The 23,194-nt window shown below is 47.2% G+C and overlaps 1 protein-coding gene across 1 annotated transcript in view; it reads right to left on the bottom strand.

Annotated features, from left to right (window-relative positions):
- ASS1 (argininosuccinate synthase 1) overlaps positions 1-23,194 on the bottom strand; it is a 123,913-nt gene that overhangs the window by 15,623 nt on the left and 85,096 nt on the right. Inside the window, exons 11-12 of the mRNA XM_056860508.1 lie at positions 21,744-21,875; positions 1,213-1,369 (exon numbers count right to left, since the gene is read on the bottom strand). Coding sequence (XP_056716486.1) covers positions 1,213-1,369; positions 21,744-21,875 — 289 coding nt within the window. The remainder of the gene's footprint in view (positions 1-1,212; positions 1,370-21,743; positions 21,876-23,194) is intronic.

Below are 23,194 nucleotides of genomic sequence, written 5' to 3'. Positions count from 1 at the left end.
CTGAATGTCTTTTTGTACTAGAGATGGAGTCCAAAAACACAAATCCCCAACAGGGAGGGGAACTTTTCTGTGACCTGGTTATTATGAAGCATTACTAGAAAATAACCCCAACAAAAAAACAGTAAATTCAGCAGGTTTTTTAAAATGCAGTTTGACCTTGAATGTTTCCAAATGCGGGCCTTCGAATCTTTGCCCTCTTCACTGCCCCACCACAGAAATATGAAATGGTGCCATGATTGTAGCTGGACGAGCATACAGTTTTTTTTTAATTTAAAAAAGAATTAAGCAAGAGAGAAGCTCCTTCTGTGAGGTTTGACGGGGATTAGGCATGGTTCCCAGATGGAACCTCACGTTCAGAACCAGCAGACCTTCCAGTTCCACAAGCCAGGGAGATGCAGGAGGGCGATGGCCTCCCTGCCCTGCTTCTGAGCTTTCAAAAGGCATTTGACTAAAGAGGGTTGAAAGAGAGAACCAGCATGGTGCAGTGGTTAAGAGTGGTGGTCTGGAGTGGACTTTGACCTGGAGAACCGGGTTTGATTCCCCACTCCTCCACATGAGCGGCGGAGGCTAATCTGGTGAACTGGATTTGTTTCCCCACATGAAGCCAGCTATGTGACCTTGGGCTAGTCACACTCTCTCAGCCCCACCTACCTCACAGGGTGTCTGTTGTGGGGAGGAGAAGGGAAGGTGACTGTAAGCCGGTTTGAGTCTCCCTTAAGTGGTGGAGAAAGTCAGCATATAAAAACCAACTCTTCTTCTTCTCCTTGGATTTTACGGAAAAACCCAGGAGGTAAATGATTCCCAGTAGCACAGTATCCTGTGGATCCTACCTTAAACTGTTTTGATCCCGCAGGACAATTGCAGATGGCTGTTGCTCACATTGATTTAATTCATATCCCACTGCCTGCCTCAATATCCCACCTGCCGTACAGGGGTCAGAGTGCCTGCCCAGGACTAGAGTCCTGGCTGCATATCCTCCCTCAAGGTCAAACCAGATGCGGACTCAGGAGGTGACTCCAGTTTCTGCCTGTGCTGTTGAGGATCAGGAGTGAGCCCAGTCCCAGTGAGACATTGGCACCCTCTTCATCGAGCTGCCCCAAGAAGTTGCTTGGGTGGTTTGGCTGGACAGCCAGCCCTGCCCAGACATACGGAGGATGCTGCATTCAAAAAGCATTCAGTAAGCCTAACCCCTGCAGGAAGGCCGATGCTTACCTTACAAGTTCCTCATTGTACAGTGACCGGTGGGACTCCCTGCTCAAAATGGACACTTGGCCCTTGAAGACGGAGACCCGGACCTTTCCGTCCACGAGGTCCTGGGACTGGGCAATGCAATGGCGGATATAGGCACATTCCGGGCTGTACCAGAAACCTACAGGAAAGGAAGGAAGGAAACACAGGCCAGAACATAGTCAGTGCCTCAGTGGATGTTGCAGAATTGAGGGATGTTTGCTGGCCTGTGGTTTTCAATCTGTATGCTTGGGCTTTGGGCAGTTCCTCAGAAGCTTTCTTGAGCGAGAAGAGAAGCAATGGCTGACCTGATGGGCAGAATGTTTGCCAATTTTAACCTCTTTTCTAAAGCCACAAAAGAGTGCATTGGTCTATCTAGGCTCCAAAGGGCAATGGGTAGAGGGAGGGGATTCCATAGCGAGGGGGACACCACGGAAAGGGTTCTGTTCCTTATCTCGAAGACCTCATGTGAGAGAGAAGCTGTTCAATCACCAGAAACAACTCAGCCCCCCAGAAAAGAGCCCCTCTGCCCCCCTTCACATCACCCATATCCAACATAAACAGTGTACCAAAAAATCCCTTGCTGTTCAAAGTAGTGATGCACACAACTACCCACCACATGTTCCTCCCCCATACACCTTTCGTCATATTTTTATCCCCTCTTCCTTCAAGGAGTGCAGGGCAGGGGGTTCCCCTTCTGATCATATAACAACCGTTAAGACAAGCTGAGAGCAGTTGCACCATACATCATCTTTCCCCCTTCTAGCAGCACCTTGCACAGTTCCTCAGGAGCTGGGTATGTTTAGCCTGAAGAGAAGAAGACTGAGAGGTGATATGATAACCATCCTCAAGTACTTGAAGGGCTGTCATATAGAGGAGGGTGCTGAGTTGCTTTCTGTTGCTCCAGAAGGCCAGCCAGAACCAACAGGTTGAAATTAAATCAAAAGAGTTTCCAACTAGACAGTAGGAAGAATTTTCTAACAGTTAGAGTGGTTCCTCAGTGGAACAGGCTTCCTCGGGAGGTGCTGAGCGCTCCTTCCCTGGAGGTTTTTAAGAAGAGGCTAGATGGCCATCTGTCAGCAATGCTGATTCTGTGACCTTAGGCAGATGATGAGGGGGAGGGCATCTTGGCCATCTTGTGGGCATGGAGTAGGGGTCACTGGGGGTGTGAGGGGGAGGTAGTTGTAAATTTCCTGCATTGTGCAGGGGGTGGACTAGATGACCCTGGTGGTCCCTTCCAACTCTATGATTCTATGATTCTATGTGTTGGAAACCAACCCAGTTCACCAGATTAGAGCCTACCGTTCATGTGGAGGAGTAGGGAATTGAACCTGGTTCTCCAGATTAGAGTACACCGCTCCAAGCCATTGCTCTTAACCACTACACCACACAGGCTCTCACAAGGGAAGCGTCACAACTGAAGGGGGCATTGCTCAGGAGTACAGCCCCTACTTGGCACGCAGAAGGCCAGAGGTTCAATAGCCAGCAGCAGCTGTCAGGAAAGGCCTTTCTCTGCCTGAGATCCTGAAGAGCCGCAATCAGCAATCCTGAGCTAGACGGACCAATCATCTTACACAGCTCGAGATGCACCTTGGAGGAAGCTCTGGCCTCCTGACCTAAGCAGGCAGGTGCAAGAAGGATGCTCCAAAAGAGACTCAAGCTTCTCCTTCTCCTCCTCTTGTCTATATGACTCAAGATTAAACCCAGCCCCACCCCCAACCCTTTACATCCATATTAATTTCAATCACATCCCTAAAAAAGCATGCAAGTGGTTTGGGTTTGTGGCTGCCACAAAAGGGGCACCTTCTCCAGCAGCCTGCAAGAAAAATCAGCCCTGAGCTGGCTTGATGAGTCTCCATCAAAACACGCCGGCTAGAAGAGATCAGCTTCTTTGCCCTGTGCAATTCCAAGCGAGATAATCCTAAAATGACCTCTTGCCGGGTCAGACTGACGGTCCTTTTAGTTCAGCATCCTGTTTCACAAAAGGCCCCTAAGCAGAGCAAGGAGGCCAAATCCTCTTGCTTTTGTCCCCGTCCCCCAAATAATAATCATTCAAAGAAATTTTTAATTTTTTTAATTTTTTAAGATTTATACCCCGTTCTCTTTCCCAGCCAAGGCCAGACTCAGAGCACCTAACGATCATTAAGAACATTCAAAAAACACAGAATTTAATATAACACAATACACTAAAATCAGTAAAAAACAACAACAATAACCCATTAAAACCTAATTAAACCAATTGGTGCACATTAATAAGACACTGGGCAACAGGGAGTCAGGGGGGAAAGGCAACCAGGACCCCACCACAAATCAATAAGATGGACCAAAAAGACAGGGGGACGGGATACTGTCTTGGATCATAGATTCTCTAGAAAGCAACTGAAAACCTGGACCAGACCCTCTAGAACAGTGGAACGCCAGTCCTGTTAGTGGTAACGGCCCTTATTTGTGCAATGGGTTGTGTGCTGAGCGGGACCCCTCTTTCTCCCCACCTTCTCCTGCCCTCGCCATCCCTGCTCCAGTTCCCCAGTTGGGAACTGTCCCCCCACCCTTGAACACTAAGTGCAGGAAACGTGTCTCCAGCACAGTGCCGGCCTCCCTCCCTCCCGCCGTGTTTAGTGCAGCAGAGTGCCCGGGCTTCTGTTCCTCCATTGTGTTCTTGGGCAACACTGACAAAGAGAGAGAACTTGGGGGAATTAGCTATTATACAGATAACATTACCAAAGACCATCTGGGGCCACCTGAAACCAGGCAGGCAACAGGTGTGTGTGGGGGAGATGGTTAAAAGCATGGAGGTGTCTTCACCTCTCCTGCAAAAGCCTCCCTGTGACCCGGTAGAACTGGAGCACCGGTGCTACCCTTAAATCCCCAAGTGTGGCTGCAACTGGGGGGGGGGTTAGAGAGGTTCAGATTGAGATCAGAAATGGAGAAATCAAACCCTCCTAAGTAAGGTCTCCAAGGGAGGAAGCCGATTGTCATGGGAAGACAGCTACTCCTCTTCGGCAGCGAGAAGTTACCTTAGAAACACAAGTTACCTTAGAAACAGACTCTCTTGCCGGTCACTGCAATGCTTTTGCCTGAAGTTCAGAAGCTTGCAGAAGCAAGTTGGATTTGATGGGGGCGCTGGCTGGGCTGACCAACCCTCGCAGGTCGCAGTCGCATTGAGCAGAAGAGCACATTAACATGGAAGCTTTAACGAGGGTCTTTATCGGGCTGGCAATCAGGACCCCGTATGTCCCAGCTAGGCTCACCTTTCTTGTCCCTTTCATTTCTCAAATAACCTGGTGGTCTCGCTCAAGTTGGCATGCACAGCTCATCTTTCCTCCTCTGTAGAACGCAGCTATGGGGGCATCTGTCTACTTCAGGCTGGGTCTCCGCTTTTGTCAGTTGCCCTCTGGGAGGAAAGCAGAGGTCAGCCTCCATTCATGGTGACAGAAAAGTTCTGTTTTCTTCCCTTCGCAAGTGGGAATAGAGAGGGTGAGACAACCAGGCTTCCCTTACAGCTTTGTGTGGGGTGTCCTAGATGCAAAACCTAAAATATCCACTTTTTTTTTTTTTTGCCTTCTCACATGCTGGCATCACATATTGGGTACAATAATCTGCACATGCGCATTTAGTCATGTGGATCTGACTCACTGCTGTGTGTGTTCGGTATGCCTTATTATGATGTGCAGTATACTTAATTGAGGATCATGATCTCCATTTAGCTACACAGACATCTCTCTTGGTGTGTGGCATCAGAGGTTTCGAACGAGGGAGTCTAACAGCAACACCAGGCCACTTACACTCTGCACTGGTGCGATAGCTTAGAGGTAAAGGGCGCTGCTGACCTGAAATCTGCTGTACTCCAGCGCCACTGCTGAGTGTGGCCACAGGGTGGCCTTGCATTTCCCAGTTCATCAAGGATCAACTGATACGAAAGCCCAGTGGACTCCCACACAGTCCTATTTATTATTATTTACTTCATTTATGCCCCACTTTTCTCCCCAATGGGGACCTGAGGTGGCTTACATAATTCTCCTCTCCTCTGTTTTATTCTCACAACAACAACCCTGTGAGGTAGGTAAGCTTCCATGGCAGAGTGGGGATTAAAACCTGGTTCTTCCAGGCCCTAGTCTGACATTCTAACCACAATACCACACTGCCTTCAACACACTAATCCTACCTAGTTTCTCATTCTGGCCTGGTTCCTCTACCTAAGCAGCTCATTGCCTGGACAACTCTTTCCTGGCCCCCACAATGCTGACATCTTGCAGTAAACCAGATCGGAACCATGAGTGCACGTGGCATCTGCAGTTGGCTTCATCACTCACCTGCCTGTCCATTCAATTGCTCACTTACTTTACTTACTTAATTTTATTACGATCATAGATCAGCAATAACATAATTAACAGTCAGCAACACATAAAAGGAAATATACACATACAGTAAAAAATCATAACCTTGTTATGAACTAAAGCCATGTTAGGTGCATAGTTAATTAAGAAGGTTTAACCAGGTGCTTTCTTACTGAACAAGCTGAAGCACAAAATTTAGCCACCTTAAAGAGTGCTTTCCTTAGAGTGATCTGACAGGATAAGGGGCATATCAAACTTGCTGGATCTACCTGGAAAACTGGATATAACAAATGTCCTTATAAAATGAGCAATACAATGACACATTTAACTCTTTCAACCAGTTTCAATTGGCAAGGAAAAACACGTAGAGAATAGGGCTGTGGTGGTGAATATCTCCCTACCAGATTCAATTGCTGTCCCCTTCTTCAGACCAACCAAAAATATCTTCAAATGTGATGCTTGTTTGGGACGCATCCACAAGAGAAAAATTTGCTTATAACCTCCATGTTGTGGCTGGAGATCTCCCACTATTACATCTGATCTCCAGGTGACAGAGATCTGTTCACCTGGAGAAAGTGGCCGCTTTGGAAGGTGGACTCTGTGGCATTGGAGTCCCTCCCCTCCCCAAACCCTGCCCTCCTCAGGCTCCACCCCTAAAATCTCCAGGTATTTCCCAACCCAGATCTGGCAACCCTATTTGTTTCCCTTCCCTTGCCATAGTGCCATAAAAGCTCTGAGTTTCATCCCCCTAGGGCTCTTTTGGTGTATGATACCAAGAGAATTCATCCAGAATGAAACATTTGCATGGGCAAGAATGTACATTCGGTATCTTGTTGGTCAAACCCTATCCTGCCACCTGCCATCTCCAGGTGGAGGCTGGAGAGCTCTTGGAATCACAACTGTTCTCCAGACTACAGAGAACTGGTCCCCTGAAGAAAATAGCAACTTTGGAGGGTGGACTCTACAGCAATATATCCTGCTGAAGTTCCTCCCCTCCCCAAACCCTACCCTCTCCAGGCTCCACCTCCAAATCTCTAGGAATTTAGGAATGTGGAGTTGGCACCTGGAGGCTGGCAACCCTAGCTAGGTCCTATCTCAGGCCATGCAGTCCTCCTGGAATTCCCTTCCCATGGCAATCCCCCTGTGCTCCGCACTTTGCCCCATGATTGCCAATAATGGCATTTAAGGGAGTTTAGTTGGCTGCAACAGACGTGGGGAATCGATAAAAACCCCAACTTATGTATTTATTTATTTGCTGCGGAGTCACCAGTGACTTCTGGCAACCCATAGGGTTTTCAAGGCAACAGACGTTCAGAGGTGGTTTGCCATCACTGCCTCAGCCTGGCAACCACGTACTTCCTTGGTGGTCTCCCATCCACATACTGAGCTTCCAAGTTCTGACGAAATCAAGCTAGCCTGGGCCATCCAGGTCAGAGTGAAAACTGAAAAGTGTCCTGGAAGTGCATGGGTGGATCCAGGCTACTACTGTGTGCCAAGGTGGAAACTTTCCACCAGACCCCATTGCTGTCCTGGGGGGCAGCCCTGTTGCCAGACCCCAGCTAGCCAGAGATCCTGGTGCCTCCTCCTACTTGCTCCTGAAGAGCCCCACTCCAGCATGAGGCCAACGGAGAAGAGCAACAGGAAGGCCAACGCTGCAAGCCCTACTTAGCAATCATCCCTCTGTTGTTAATTAGTTAATTAAGCTTGCTAAGGTTTCAGAAGCAAGATAAGGAGGATCTTTCTTTCATTTGTGAAGTGTTTTGGGTGATCAAGTCATTTCCCCCTTAATCTTTTTGTGTGTACAAAGGCATTGCTACTTAGTTTTCCTTTCTGGGCCACACAGGCCAATTAAATACACACACACACACACATACGCACATACCCAGCTAGAACTGGATTAGATGAATGCACTCTTTAGATCTAGTTCTCAACAAAATGCTCAACCTCTCTTGGACTGTACCACTTTGGGCTACAAGGTCGGATCCTTCTCTAACTCCTGACATACAGAAAATTAGCACGGCAGGGAGTAGGCTAGGCCGCACTAGACATCCCCCCGCCCCCATACTAGTTTTCCATGTGGAAGGAGCTTTTTGTAAAGAAGAGCGTTGGTCCTGTGAGCCTCCATTTGTGGTCTGAAGAGCCAGACTTTAGTGATGTGCTCAGGGGCAAATGCTCTGAGCCTGGAGTACATCAAAAGGAACAGAAAAGGGATGGGCACTCATTCCCCCGCCCGCCCCCCCAGTGGGATCCCTTCATGAATTATTGACATGTTTGCATGGAGATCTCTAGATTTCAAGAAATTTTTTTTAAGGAGGAGGCACAAGAAAGACATGATAGATATACTTCAAATTGGGAACTGATCTGTTCTGACATATAAAGCACGCAAAACAATAAACAGGGAGCTGGTGTGATGCAGTGGCTAAGAGACATGAGTTATGGTATGGGAAGTCCATTGTTCAAATCTTCCCTTGGCCATGAATTTAGCAGGTGGCCTTAGACAAGCCACTTCTACCAGCCTATAATCTGTAGATAATTATATTAATGGCCTACCTTATTGGGTTGTTGTGATGATTACAAGATAATATACGAGCAGAACTTTGAATGCTCCAAACAATGCTCCAAACAATCTTAGAATGCTCCAAACAATCTTCCACTAGCACAATTCATCTACTCCAATACCTATTTGGATAGGTATTTGGATCCCACCCTTTCTCCAAGGAGTTCAGGGTGGCCTGCACACTTCCCCTTTTTTATCCTCACAACAACCCTTTGAGAACAGTCATCATGAGAAAGAGTGACTGGCCCACCAAGGTTTCAAATCTGGATCTTTTCGGTGCTAATCTGACACTGATTGATACACCACACTGGCTTTCCCCTTTGAGTAGTCTATAAGGAACCCTCTTGGGAGATGCAGGAGCGCTGTCAGTTTTCACTCCAAAAGCAAACTGTGCTGGAGAAATCTGGGAGACTCTGTTCTATGCACGCCACACCCGTTGCAACAACAGCATTTTGCTCGTGTTAAAAATAACAGGCACTTCCTTAACTCTCAAGCCAGATCTGTTCAAGACTGGCAGCCTCTCTTTTTTCACAATCTGCCTTCCCCCCTCCCCCTCCCCTCCCAATGAATTCCCTACACAACATGATCCCTCTTAATAGCCTTCCCACTTCGTAACAGCAATCCTGTTCTAATCCTTGCAACAGAGGGACCCGTGGGAGATCGTGCCATTTCCAACACCTGGCCTGTACCTGGCAGCGAGAGAACAAAACGGGGGACGTCTATTTTGCAAAGCCACCTTTCCCACAGCGAGAGGGGGAGGGGGGAGGTTGCAGGGGTAAAAGGGAAATGACAACCGCTAATTGCCTTAAATTCAGAGAGACTAGTTACAATAATTAGGTGTTTAAGGAAGACAGGGCCGTGAAAAGCCTGGCTTCCAGCCGGCTCCCTCTGCTGAGCGGAACCCTCTGCGCTCTGCGATATGCTTGTGATTTGGCCTCCTTTGCAAAACGCTTCCCTTCGCACACACACCCATTCCCACCCCAAGCCAGACAGTTTTTTTCGTGCTTGCAGACATTTCCATTGGCAGAATGGGAAAGATCCTAAACGACAAGGATCGTACTTTCAGTTTTGCCTGTTTTATCTGGCATACCAGCCGCAAATAACATTTATTTATTTATTTACAAGGGCCATACCAGGAGTTTGTTTGATTTAAATACCACGTTCAGATATATACACAGGTGTATACTTTAAGCTGGTGCCCCTAGGATGACTCATTTAGAGATTTATTCCCGACCTTGTTCAAGGGCTCAGGGTGTGTTGCAGTAGATCAGGGGTCCCCAACTTTTTTGAGCCTGCGGGCACCTTTGGAGTTCTGACACAGGGTGGCGGGCACAAGCACAAAATGGCTGGCACAAGGGGCGGAGCCACACGCACAGGGGAAGCCTCAGTAGAGGGGAGGAAAGGGATGATTTTAAAAAATGCATTGGGAAAGAGGAGTGAGAAAGGATAAAACCAACTCTGTGGTAGCTGCAGCTGCTGAAACAATGATATTTTAATCTGCCCAGCCAATCGGGCCAGCGGAAGCCCTTCTGGGCAACTTCCTACGTGGCCCCATCCAGTTCCTAAAAACACTGGGTGAGCGCCAGGAAAAGTATTGGTGGGCACCATGGCGCCCACAGGCACCACACTGGGGACCCCTGCAGTAGATCAAGTCATACACAGCCTCACCTCCCAGCCCCATTTTCTCTCTTTCTCTCATCTCAACATCTGGAAACTTCACATCCAGCGTTGACAGCCTCAGAGACTCTTAAAAACAACTCTATCTCTCCCCCCCCCACACACAAATTTCTTCTTCCTTTGCTTCACTCCTTCTCCCTTGGCTGCCTTTCATGCCAAGGAGCGGAGGTACCACATCTAACTTCCTGGAAGCCTCAGCCCAAGACCTACCTTTCCTATGAAGTTTGTGCCCTTACTCCTCCACTCGAACTAATCCAAAACTCATACTATTGCACTTCCCTCTCTTATTACCTTTGGCTTTCCCTTTCCTCTCTCCCTGTTAAAATTCAGACAATAAACTCCTTGGGTCAGGGACCCAGTTTTCGGGTTTAGCCAGTGTGGTGTAGTGGTTAGAGTGTCCGACTAGGACCTGGGAGACCCTAGTTTGAATCTCCACTCTGGCGTGAAAGCTCACCGGGTGACCTTGGGCCGGTCACACACTCTCAGCCTAAGCTACCTCACAGGGTTGTTGTGAAGATAAAATGGAGGAGAGGAGAACACTTTCAGCCACTTTGAGTCCCTTTGGGTATAAAATAAAGAAATAAATACTCTGTCAAGCACAATGTACACTGGTTAGCATAATATGGATAATAAATAACTTGTGGGGGTCCTCCGAGGGACGATGGAGATTCTTTTTTATTTCCCTTGGTTGGGAAAGGGCAGGATAGAAATGGAATAAAATAAAAATAAATGCTTGCCAGGGACAAATAAGGCCAAAATACATGGCTGTGGGGTGCAGCGTTTGGTTCACTGGGTCCCAATGTGGATCCTATTATTTAGAGCTTGCTGCAACCGTTAGAGGATTAAGTGACTAGACCAATCAACTATGTTTTCATCAATAAGACAATGACCCCAATTATCCAGGAAGAAGATTAAAAATAAAAATAAAAAACAAGCACTCACTGAGAAGCTGCATTCCTTCTTCTCCCACAAGGGAATGCCTCTTCCAAGATGGTGGCTGCTGCAATAAGTGCCCACAGCAACCAAAAATAGATATATTCTATATTATCTAGGAGTTAACTATTGTTAACTATATTATCTAGGAATTAACTATTGTTAATTGTTAAGTTAGTATGTATGCATATTTCCTGGACAAGTAACGTTTGTTCATACCTGAAATAGGAATTTTTAAAATTTAAAAATGGGAACAATTATTCCTGTTTTATCCTTACAAATTCCCTGTGAGGTAGGCAAGACAGAAGACTAGTTATCACAGAGGTGGTCAATCTGGGTCAGAGTGCGCTGGGGATGGGTATGTGACTGAATGCTCCTTCATACAAAGTAATCCCTCTGCCCATGGAAAATGAGTTATGTTAAGGGGAATGCAAGGCTAGAACCTTTTATCCCTGACATATATATTTTCTATGTGCAAGGATTCCCCCAGACACACACAGAACGGCATCCAGTCATGTCCTCCCCCACCTGCAGTCTATATATAGTATAGCCCAGACACAGGGTGGCCGCCTCCGTCAGGAGAAAAAGAAGGAAAGCAAAGTGCAAGGCTGAGAGTTGATTTAGCTTGTCTAGATCCCTACATGTTTCACATTTTGCTTCACCAGGGGATCCTCTATACAGTTTTCAGCTCCCACCTTGAGCAATATCTACATCTATCTACATTACAAACCGGTATGGTTTTTAAGCTTTTTTCATGTGATCACAAATCCCCCCAAGGAATGCTGGGGACTCTAAGGTGGCAAGAATGTTAAGAATTCTCTTGCAGATCACCAGCCCATTTACAGAGCTACAGGAACAACTTAGAAAACCCAGGCATAAGCCTGCAAAAGAAGTAAAAGAATTCCTAGGTGTAAAATAGGAAGAATCCTTAAAATGCACACCAATGAAACAGACTCCCTCTTACTGCTACCGTCACTGTGCTTCTCCCATTCCAGGACAAAGTGCATGGGGTGGGGGGAAGCGAAGGAGGGAAGCAGAGCTGCAGGGAGCACCTGGGCACATGGGCCTTCTGATAGATGAGGAGCACACTGCACTGGTCAGGCAACCCAAAGAGGCACATGCAACATCAGGACCATGGACAGAGCATCGAGGACCGCAAAAAGGAAACTCTTGCTGCGCATTATGGACTACCAGACGGACTGAATGGTAAACTTTCCTGGGCCAGAGCCCATTTCATCAGATGCATGATGGGAAACCATCAGTCAGCAGATATGTACACAGATACGGAGCAGAGCCTCGAGTGTCCTGCAGTATCACGCCGGAAACCAGACAAAATAATATTGCACGAAATAAATATATAACTCCCCAGATAAAATAGCTAAAGACACTTTCTGAGAAGCGGATACTGCATTATCTGCTGTCAAATAGATCGGACAATTGCGTGAGAGATGTGGCAACTTTTCTTTTTAAAGTGGCAAGAAAAAGTTAAATTTCATTTCCCCTTTCTAAAGTGTGAGGTGGTTGAGGGCCAGCCGGTGGCTGTTGAATCTAGGGAAAGGAAAGATATATACTTAAAGAGAAGGGGGGAAATACTTTAAATTGTAGGTGCCAGCAGGCTCTGACACCCCAGGGTTGGCGCCCCGGGGCTGCTTGCCCTCCAACACCCTTTCTTGGCAGGCTACGCACAAAGCCTCAGCCGCTGGGGGAGAAGTGTTCTCTCTCACCTCACCCCACCCCACCCCACCCCACCCCCCCTCCTCTCCTCTCCTCTCCTCTGACTGCAAGGCAGAGGTCTGGCCCATCCTCCTTGGCTATCTTGATTCCTGCCTTTTAAAGGGTTTCCTGTGGGTGGGGCAGCCCTGGGTTCCTTTAAAGCCCCATGAAAAAAGGGTGTGGTCCTGCTGGGTGTGAGTAACAGACATGCCTGCTTTTTGAGAATGGTCCCCCCCCCCCGTTCCCAGAGTCCGCCATGTTGTATTCATTTATAGTCCACCTTTCTCGCCAAGGCTGAAGGCTGATGTCTTAAGTCCCTTCCTCTTAAGACAGTGTGGTGTAGTGGTTAAGAGCGGTGGTTTGGAGCAATGAGCTCTGATCTGGAGAACCGGGTGTGATTCCCCACTCCTCCACATGAGCAGCAGACACCAATCTGGTGAACCAGGTTGGTTTCCCCACTCCTACACATGAAGCCAGCTGGGTGACCTTGAGCTAGTCACACTCTCTCAGCCCCACCTACCTCACAGGGTGTCTGTTGTGGGGAGGGGGAGGGAAGGTGATTGTAAGCCGGTTTGATTCTGCCTTAAGTGGTAGAGAAAGTTGGCATATAAAAGCCAACTCTTCTTCTTCCTCCTCTAATGCAGAGAAGTTTGAGTGTGCAAGGATGGTACTACTATGAAGCAAATGAGACAGTCACCTTAGGTGGCAGATTGGGGGAGGGGCTGCCACCTCTCCCCAGAGAGCAAGAGCACCCTAATTCTCCTGTTCTTCTGCCCCACACCAAGCCACATGTGCCCTATAGGGCTTCCTGGAACAGTTACAAGAATCCTTCATTTTGTGAGAATCAAGCCCTTATTTTAGTTACCTAAGCAACCATGTAATTGGCAGGGTTACTGGGGCAACCAAAATGATGCCCAGGCCAGAGGAGTGATTCATACAGAACCTCCTATGAACCTGTGCACCACCTTAACTCTGCCCAATCTTATCTGCTGTTGGTTCCTTCCCCTCATTTTGCACACTGGAACCCACCTTTTCTTGTGCAGCCCCGTGGAATGGCATGCATTGAGACTGTACAATATAATATTGAATATAGTTATGGATAGTTTTTGTAGTCAGCCGTTCTGATCCCTCTGGAGTTAGATGGGCTATAAATGTCTGCGAGCAGAGATGTAGCAAGCAGTGTCCTATGTAGATGGGAACTTTGGGGGGGGGTCAGAGGGGCTTTTCATAATTTCATTTCTTTTTCAAGGCCCACTACATCAGTTGGGGAAATTACTGCCTGTAGTTCCATACCCTGCAACAGTGAAATGGACTAGCCTGCATACTTTCACATTAATGTGATATAATGCTCTCCCATCGGCTGTGATAGAAGGCAAATACAAAAAGATCCCTTTTCAGGAATGTACTGTATGTGCATCTGCCAGGATGGTAGTATAGAGACAACAGAACATGTGATATTTGATTGCAGGGTTTACAATCAAATTTGGCAAGAATTGATACTACTCATTTTTGCTGGCTCTCCAACTAGACAAAGATCCATCCAATTAATGAAAATACTTGCTGTTAGGAATAATGAGACAACTTATAAAGTCACCAAATATGCAAGGTTATATATTAAGCACAGAAATAATTGGTCTGATAATAATTCTGATAAGGGAAGTGCAATATATCATTGAATGGTAACAATAAGCAAATATTAATTTATTATTAACATTTTATAATTAGTAAACATTTTTATAATTAGTAATTTTTTATAATTTTTAAAATTAGTAATTATTGTAAACATTTTATAATTAGCAATATAACACTGAATGAGCAACAAAAAGCAATTAATTTTATCTGTAAACATTTTTATAATTAGTGTTTTATGGGAAAATATCTTGCTATATTTTTTTTAATCAATGTTAATCCCTTTGTATATCTACTTTGCTGGTCAATGACCGTAATAAATTGAATTGAAATTGACTAGCCTACATCAAAGATCTCCCAGTACAGTGAGTTTAAACAAGGGTCCCCAACCTTTTTCGGGACCTTTGAACTCCTGACACAGCAAAGTGGGCACAGCCACAAAATGGCTGCCACAGGAGGTGGAGCCAGCCACAAAATGGCTGCCACAGGAGGTGGAGCCAGCCACAGAATGGCTGCCACAGCTTACCTTCAGTCACACAGTGAAGATTCTTATCCTGTGGTGGCAGCTGCTGCCGAAGCAGTGTTTTTAAAAATCTGCACAGCCAATCAAATATCCAATGGCCAATCAGAAGTCTTGTTGGGCAAAAGCCCCCACTGGCCCTGCCCATTTTCTAAAAACACTTGGCGGGCACCAGGAGAGGTGTCAGTCAGTGCCATGGCACCCTCAGGCACCGGGTTGGAGACTCCTGCTTTAAAAGGAAACTTTACATTTTGGATTTTTTTAAAAAGGGCTAGGAGCACATATGTAGATTTGCACCCATCCTTTCACTTACTGGCAGTTCCAAAACTGTGCTAGGCTTTTTTTGGGGGGGGGGAGGAAGAATGTAGGCATGAAGACAGACAATAAATATAAAGTTGTTAGGAGGGAGGCCTCACTACCTGCGACATGCATATTTATCCTGCCATCTCTTTTCCCCAGGTTTGGTATTTCTTCAAAGAATTTGCAGAACTCATTTTGCCAGCGATAACAGTGAGTCAGAGGAAATGACTGTGCATCGCTTGAGAAACAATGCCTCTAAAATACCACCTTCATCTCTCTTGAAAGCTATTGTCTGCTTTCAACATTACTTGTCGGGGGGTGGGGGGTTAGCAGATGCCACATAGCAGTATTTCTGCACTGAGTTACAAGGACTCTGAAGCTGTCTGGGACTCTTCAATGACACAATCCAAAATGGTGGGTGAGATGCCTTCAAAGGCAACTGGCCCACCCCCACCAATCTTCTGCTTCAATGTCTAGGAGCCCGGGGACAATTTTCCATGTTCCGAGATGCATGTCTGCATTGTGCAATATGACTAGGCCCAAAAGGCCTAGCTAGCAGCTGGTATGAACGGAGAGGAAAACCCCAGAATCCTTTACGATGTACAGAAAATCCATGACAGGTGTTTAGGATTTCTCTGGCAAATGCATCAATAGAGTGGAGGGTGAAAAAGCGACAAGATGTTGGCTCTGCAAAACCAGTCACTTGAGAGCAAGCATGGCACAGTGATCAGCACGTCAGAATGAGACTGGAGGGACCTGTTTTAAAACTTGGCTCCATCATGAAATCCAGTGAGACGGCTGTTCTCTCTTTGCCAGGCCCACCCCCACAGCCATGTTGTGAGGGTGAAATGGAAGAACATCGACCAGGACATGTGCTGCTTACAGGAACGGTAGGATAAACATAGGACAGATTCCTAAATTTGGACCAGACTTAGTATCAATAGTTTGCTAAGAAGGAAGTGCAGATGCTTTTAGTTGTCTGGGCACGGGGGGAATGGAGAGCCAGTGTGGTGTAGTGGTTAAGAGCGGTGGTTTGGAGCGGTGCACTCTGATCTGGAGAATCAGGTTTGATTCCCCACTCCTCCACATGAATGGTGGAGGCTAATCTGGTGAACTGAATTTGTTTCCTCGCTCCTACACACGAAGCCAGTTGGTTGACCTTGGGCAAGTTACAGCTCTGTTAGAGTTCTCTCAGCCTCACCTACCTCACAGGCTGTCTGTTGTGGGGAGGGTATGAGCTCCAAGCCTGGGAGCGCAGCTGCCCTCCAAGGTTGTGTTATTTGGAAGGTTGTTATGACTGCTTACTCTCCGTTGGTGTGATAACTGTAATCTATCATGGGAACCAGGCTTGGCCTTTGGTTTTCTGTGCCTTTGGTTTTCTGTATATGTTCCATCTTGCTCGTTTCCCCCCCCCCCATTAGAGTCCTCGTACCTTTCCCTGTAAGTTCCTGCTACTCAACTTATGCTTCCCAAATAAACCAGCTTCTTAGAATACCCTGTCTGGACGTTTGGTGATTGGGATTCAACAGGTGAACTCAGACCTTACAGAGGGGAAGGGAAGGTGATTGTAAGCCAGTTTGAGTCTCCCTTAAGTGGTAGAGAAAGTTGGCATATAAAAACCAGCTCTTCTTCTTCTTCTTCTTCTTCTTCATAGAATCATAGAGTTGGAAGGGACCACCAGGGTCACCTAGTCCAACCCCCTGCACAATGCAGAAATTCACAACTACCTCCCCCCCACACACCCCAGTGACCCCTACTGCATGCCCAGAAGATGGCCAAAATGCCCTCCCTCTCATGATCTGCCTAAGGCCATAGAATCAGCATTGCTGACAGATGGCCATCTAGCCTCTGCTTAAAAACCTCCAGGGAAGGAGAGCTCACCACCTCCCGAGGAAGCCTGTTGCACCAAGGAACCGCTCTAACTGTTAGAAAATTCTTCCTAATGTCTAGACGGACAAGGTTGTCCCAGTAGATTTAAAAAGGCCCTTCAGGCCCACTTATGATGGGACATTTCCCATGCTAGCTCCCAGCTCGAATGCCACAGCCTCCAACTTCAAACATAGCCGGTGTTTCCACCCCTCCCTTATTTTAACTCTCCAAATTGCAGCAATCCAGTAATGGCTTGCCCAGCCGACTACACAACCGATTGCAGAGTCAGAGGTAACAGCCTCCTTGTCCCCCATGGACAGGCCTTCTTGGGAGCTACCTTTACAAACCTGACTCATCCTCCATTTTCATGTATCTCTCCCTAGCAAGCCACCAGAGATCTCAATCACAGGGAAAATGCACAGTGCCCCAGTGTGGGACTGAAGCCACATAGCAGGTTTCCTTAAGTTTAATACAAGAGAAGGGACAAGGCAGGAAAACCAAAAGTGCTTTGGAGACGCAACAACTTTGGCTCGGGCTGCAGCTGCAATTTGTTATTTCTGAGTATCCCATTCCAATCTAGAGGATCCATTTGTGCAGTTTCTAACGTCTTCCCAGGGCTGTGAACTCTGCAAACCTTTTGATACAACGAGTGTCGGTCTTGTTCTGAATTGTGGCCTGACTATAAGTCTATCGGGAGTTAAGTGAGGTTTGAAGGTGACTGGGGTCATCCAGCAACAGAAGCTGCTCATAGGTTTCAAAATATAGAGTACTGGGTTAGGGGAGGAGGCAGGCTCTTCAGGACCCAGGAGAGCTCCCTGGGAAGAAACATGTGGACCAAGCAAGGCCCCAGACTCACAGGGGTCTTCCTGGAGGTTTCAGCTTGGCTCAGGGGTAGAGTGCCTGCTTTGCAAGAACAAAGTCCCATGTTCGGTCCCTGGCACCTCCAATGCAAAGATCTCGGGCATCAGAAAAGATCTCAGGCATCAGAAGCCTGAGACTCTGGAGAATGGCTGGTTCACTTAGAGAGCCAGCATGGGGTAGTGGTTAAGAGTGGCGGGCTGTAATCTGGAGAACCAGCTTCGATTCTCCATTCCTCCATACGATGCCAGCTGGATGACCTTGGGCCAGTCACAGTTCTCTCTGAGCTCTCTCAGCCCCCACCTACCTCACAAGGTGTCTGTTGTGGGGAGAGAAAGGGAAGGAGATTGCAAGACAGTTTGATTCTCCTTAAAAGGTAGAGGAAGTCAGCATATAAAAACTAACTCTTTGTCTTCTTCAGTGACCTTTTGTGGAGAAGCATCATCTTGCTGCTGTGATCCACATTCTTATCACAGTTTGCATGTTAATTTTAATGCGGTGTACGTGGGACTACCCTTGAGGATAGCACAGAGGTTTCTGGGCCTTTCAGGACCAAAAGGGTTCTGATCAGAGGTTTTTTGCTAGCCCTGAAAGCTTTATGAGGGGAGCAACTAACTGGCAAGCCCTGCTTAAAGTACATAAACAGCAAAATGCACCAACCTACTGGCTGCGAATCTAATGTCTATAGATTGTGCAACCTGACGATAATAGCCAGGTCAAGGCAGATCAAGAGTAACAAATGAAATGGCCACTAAACAGCAGGAATGTGCCTGAAATAACTGTCCTCTGTTGTTGTTCACCTCTAAAAGTCTTTGCTTCCAGCTTCGTTAATTATGTCAACCTGTGCACCTTTCCTTCGTGTGAAGTGTCCTGGTTGCTAGGCATGCAAATAGGGTTGAGGTGAGAATGGGGTTTGGTCTAATGGATGATGATGTCACACAGGCATTGACAGCTGCCTGCAGCAGGGGAAAGCAGTCATATTCCCCTATGTGGTCCTCAATGGTTAGGACACCTATATCCTCACTATGTGTAAATAGGACCTAGGGCCAGCATCAGTGAGGGACTGGCCATTTAACTGACTGGGAGAGTTCCCAGTGGGCCAGTGGCTACCAGAAGTCAGCTGAGCCAAGTGGCTTATGTAGTGCCAGCAGCACTTATCCCAACCCACCCCTGTCCAGCATCGTGAGTCAGCACAGTATGATGCCTGCCAAGGTGTACAGCAGGGGTGTTGAACTCATTTGTCACGAGGGTCAGATATGACATAAATGTCACTTGGTCGGGCTGGGCCATACCTTGCCACCCCAGACTGATAGTGTGTGTGGGGGGGAGTTGTGGCTGCCTCGGCTGGCTTGTGGGCTGGGTAAGAGCTCTCAAGGGGCCGGATCCGGCCTATGGGCCTTAGAATCGTAGAATCATAGAGTTGGAAGGGACCACCAGGGCCATCAAGTCCAACCCCCTGCATAATGCAGGAAATTCCTCCCCTCTCCACACCCCTAGTGACCAGAAGATGGCCAAGATGCCCTCCCTCTCATCATCTGCCTAAGGCCATAGAATCAGCATTGCTGACAGATGGCCATCTAGCCTCTTCTTAAAAACCTCCAGGGAAGGAGAGCTTACTACCTCCCGAGGAAGCTTGTTACACTGAGGAACCGCTCTAACTGTTAGAAAATTCTTCCTAATGTCTAGACGGAAACTCTTTTGATTTAATTTAAACCCGCTGGTTCTGGTCCGACCTTCTTGAGCAACAGAAAACAACTCGGCACCTTCCTCTATATGACAGCCCTTCAAGTACTTGAACATGGTTATCATACCCCTCTCAGTCTTCTCCTCTTCAGGCTAAAAATACCCAGCTCCTTCAACCTTTCCTCATAGGATTTGGTCTCCAGACCCCTCACCATCTTTGTTGCCCTTCTCTGGACACGTTCCAGCTTGTCTACATCTTTCTTAAATTGTGGTGCCCAAAACTGAACACAGTACTCTAGATGAGGTCTAACCAGAGCAGAATAAAGCGATACCATCACTTCGCGTGATCTGGACACTATACTTCTGATGATGCAGCCCAAGACTGTATTTGCCTTTTTAGTTACAGCATCACACTGCTGACTCATGTTCAGTGTTTAGTCTACTAAGACCCCAAGATCCTTTTCACACAAACTACTGCTCAAACAAGTCTCCCCCATCCTATAATTATGCATTTGATTTTTTCTACCTAAATGCAGAACTTTACTTTTGTCTTTGTTGAAGTGCATTTTATTAGTTCTAGCCCATTTCTCCAGCCTGTCAAGATCATCCTGCATCTTGGCTCTGTCTTCTACCATATTTGCTACCCCTCCCAATTTAGTATCATCTGCAAATTTAATAAGCATCCCCTCTATTCCTTCATCCAAATCATTTATAAAGATGTTGAACAACACAGGGCCCAGCACAGGTCCCTGAGGAACTCCACTAGTCACTTCTCTCCAAGTGGGCGAGGAACCATTAACTAGCACTCTTTGGGTACGATCTGTCAACCAGTTGCAGATCCATCTAACAATAATAGGATCTAAACCACATTTCCCCAATTTGTCAACTAGAATACTATGTGGAACCTTATCAAAAGCCTTACTGAAATCTAGATAAACTATGTCTACAGCATTCCCCTGATCCAGCAAGGTAGTAACTTTCTCAAAAAAGGAGATAAGTGTCAGGCATGCTCTCTTCTCTCTGCATTTGGAGGTGTTTTGTCTTCTCGCAGATGCTTTGCTCAAGGATTGTTTATCTAACTGTTGCATTCCTCTCCAGCCTTTGATGCCCGTGGGAGCCTGGCACCGTTAGCCTGGGGTTGCCATGTCAACCTGTACTATCTGATATGACCTGTATGACTACTATTCCTCCATATATTCTGCTGTATGTCCTTGCCCCCCCCATTCCTGCCTTTTTACTTCTGCAAGCTCTGAATACCTGTATGTTTTCCAATAAAGTCCAAAGTTCCTTTGGATTACGTGTCTGCGGTTGTTGCTTTAGGGAGTACTACGGGGACAAGTGCTTACAATAAGATTAGTCTGACATGACTTATTCTTGAGAAACCCATGCTGGCTCTTAGTGATCAGATCCATCCTTTCTAAATGCTCAAGGACAGACTGTTTGATGATTTGTTCAAACTTTTCCTGGTATAGAAGTCAAGCTGATGGGTTGGTAGTTACCTGGATCCTCCTTTTCCACCTTATGTTTGACACCCCAGGTCTACAGTCTGCCAGAGGCCCCAAATGTCAGTTTCAGACATCTGTCCCTAGCATCCCATAAGCAAACTCATCCAGGCAGGTAGCTCTGAAGCAGTAATACTTTATTAGGAGCAAAAGACAGATTAAAGGACTGCCTGCCTACAGGCAGGTGAGGCTAGTAATGGGGAACACAGGCAGGTTACACGTTAAAGACACTACAGACTGAAAAGGTAAACATTGCTAGGCAACCTCGAGATAAGCGGTTCCAAGGAAGACAGACTAAACATTACCACAGCTGCAGAAAACAGGATGAGCGAAACTGTACACAGATGCTTACAGGCATGAGAACCAAGGACTTGACGTGTGGCCAGAACCTGGCCTGACTCATGTCAAGAGCCTTTGCTCCAGCAAAAAAAGGCAAAGGCCTGACACCAACCCTGAGCCTGGAGTCAGTGGAGGAAGCTGAATGCAAGAGAATCACACCCTGCTGCCTTCTCCAGATATCTCTCCCAATCAGCCAAGCCCCCCCCCACAATATCACCATGAGACTTCTTTTAGACCTATAAAGTCACACTGTTCCCTGTGAAGGAGTCACCGTAGGGGAATCAGAAGGGAGCCATGATGGGGGGTTAGGAAGGGAGATGCAATGAGGGGGGGGGCTATGGACACTGTGCATCTGGCACACTGATCACATCCCAAAAAGCAGAGAACATTAAAGTGCAAAATCTCTATGGTTCTGGGTTAAAACCTCCCGGGGCCGGATAGATTGCTCAGAGGCCAGGACTGCCCACCCATAGTCTATCCCTGACAGAAGGGAAAAGTGATTTTGGCAGTCGATTCTTAAAAGTGACTGGCTTCTGTAGCTCAAAGCCGAGGCTAAAAAGGGAGAAACAGGGCGAGGGACGCGGGTTTGTGTTACATACCATTGTACACCAGTTCTCCGAATTTCAAGGCGAGGCCCTGCTTGACTCTCCGCACTTCCCGGTCCATAGTGAAGGCCTCAATGTCTAAATGAGCGTGGTAGAGGATCGTCCCTGCTGGGGTCTCGTAGATACCTAGCCATTTTGCCAGGCAGGGGGAAAAAGGAAAAGGGGGGGAGAGAGAGAGAGGGAGAGGGAAAGGGAAAGAGAAATGAATGAGACCCAAACTGTCAGGAAATGACAAAAAATAATGATTTGGCTGACAGAAGGAGCCGCGGTCCCGGCTCCATTCAGTCTCAGCTTGCCATAAAATGCATCTGTCATTATAGTCCTGCTGGGGCCGAGACAGTCCACTCCGCACCTTGTGGAGAAAATTTCTAGATTCCCCTCTTTGAAGAGGCACTCCAAGGAGGCTAAATGACAGGGTTTAGGAGCCGATCCCCCCACAGGCGCGTGCCCACCGGTCTGAGGCTGAAAACCTGTAATTAAACGAGCCACGCAGGGCAAAGTCGTGGGGGTCTGAAAAAATCCTCCCCCTCCCCACATCTTGCATTGAGGAAGAAGGGGGGAGAATCCCTCACATCGGCTGTGGAGAATGGAGACTACCTGGGGATGGGGGAATTGCAGTGTACCTTCATTGGGGGCTGTCAACCTAACCCCCCACCCCATCTGATCCTGGCTGCCAACCGCAACTTGAACCATTGCCGAATTTAGCAAACAGTCAACTGCAGCCCAAGTTGAATTGTTTTCTGGTAACTGAGCCCCGGCCCAGCGATTGCCGAGGCTTGGCTAGATTGGAAGCTGAAGGGATGGGAAGCAACTCTACTGGTTTTGTGGCTTGGGGTTTTTCTTCCGTTTTTGTCAACTTAAATACGTGATCTCCACCTGTGGATTGGCACCAGTCGACTCCTACTTACATGAGATCATGCCTTGGGGAAGAGGAATGAAGGCTCTCCTTGAAAATCTTTTAAAGATGAGGGCATGCAAACTGAAGAAGGATTGCTAGATTTGAGTGCAGTAGATATCTGACAAAGGGAGCTTTGCCACTCGGAGGTTTATACCCAGAAAATCTTGTTGGTCTCTAAGGTGCTACTGGACTAGAATCTAGCTGTTCTACTGTAGACCAACATGGCTACTCTCTGAAACTATATTCATAAGGATTGTTGTTCCTGTGAGGGAAGGGGGTTCACAGTTCCTTAGAGGAACACAGTGACCTGTGAATGGCCCAGTGTACAGTTCTGGTAGGCTCCATGTTGAAAAGGGTAACACTGAGCAGGAGAAGGTACCAAAAAAGCTGATCAAGGGAGTGGGGCACCTTCCATATGAGGAAAGATGGAAGCATTGGGTGCTCTTGGATTAATTTTTTAATGAGATCACAAAAGAGGTTTATAAAGTTATGAATCACACAAAGACAATGGAAAGAGAGAATTGTTTCCTCCTTCTCTTGTGGCTCA

This window comes from Euleptes europaea, chromosome 14 (genome assembly GCF_029931775.1).
Source record: "Euleptes europaea isolate rEulEur1 chromosome 14, rEulEur1.hap1, whole genome shotgun sequence".
In the NCBI taxonomy this organism is placed as follows: Eukaryota; Metazoa; Chordata; class Lepidosauria; order Squamata; family Sphaerodactylidae; genus Euleptes; species Euleptes europaea.
Note: the sequence above shows the minus strand (reverse complement) of the source record. Positions and strands in the feature narration are given on the sequence as shown.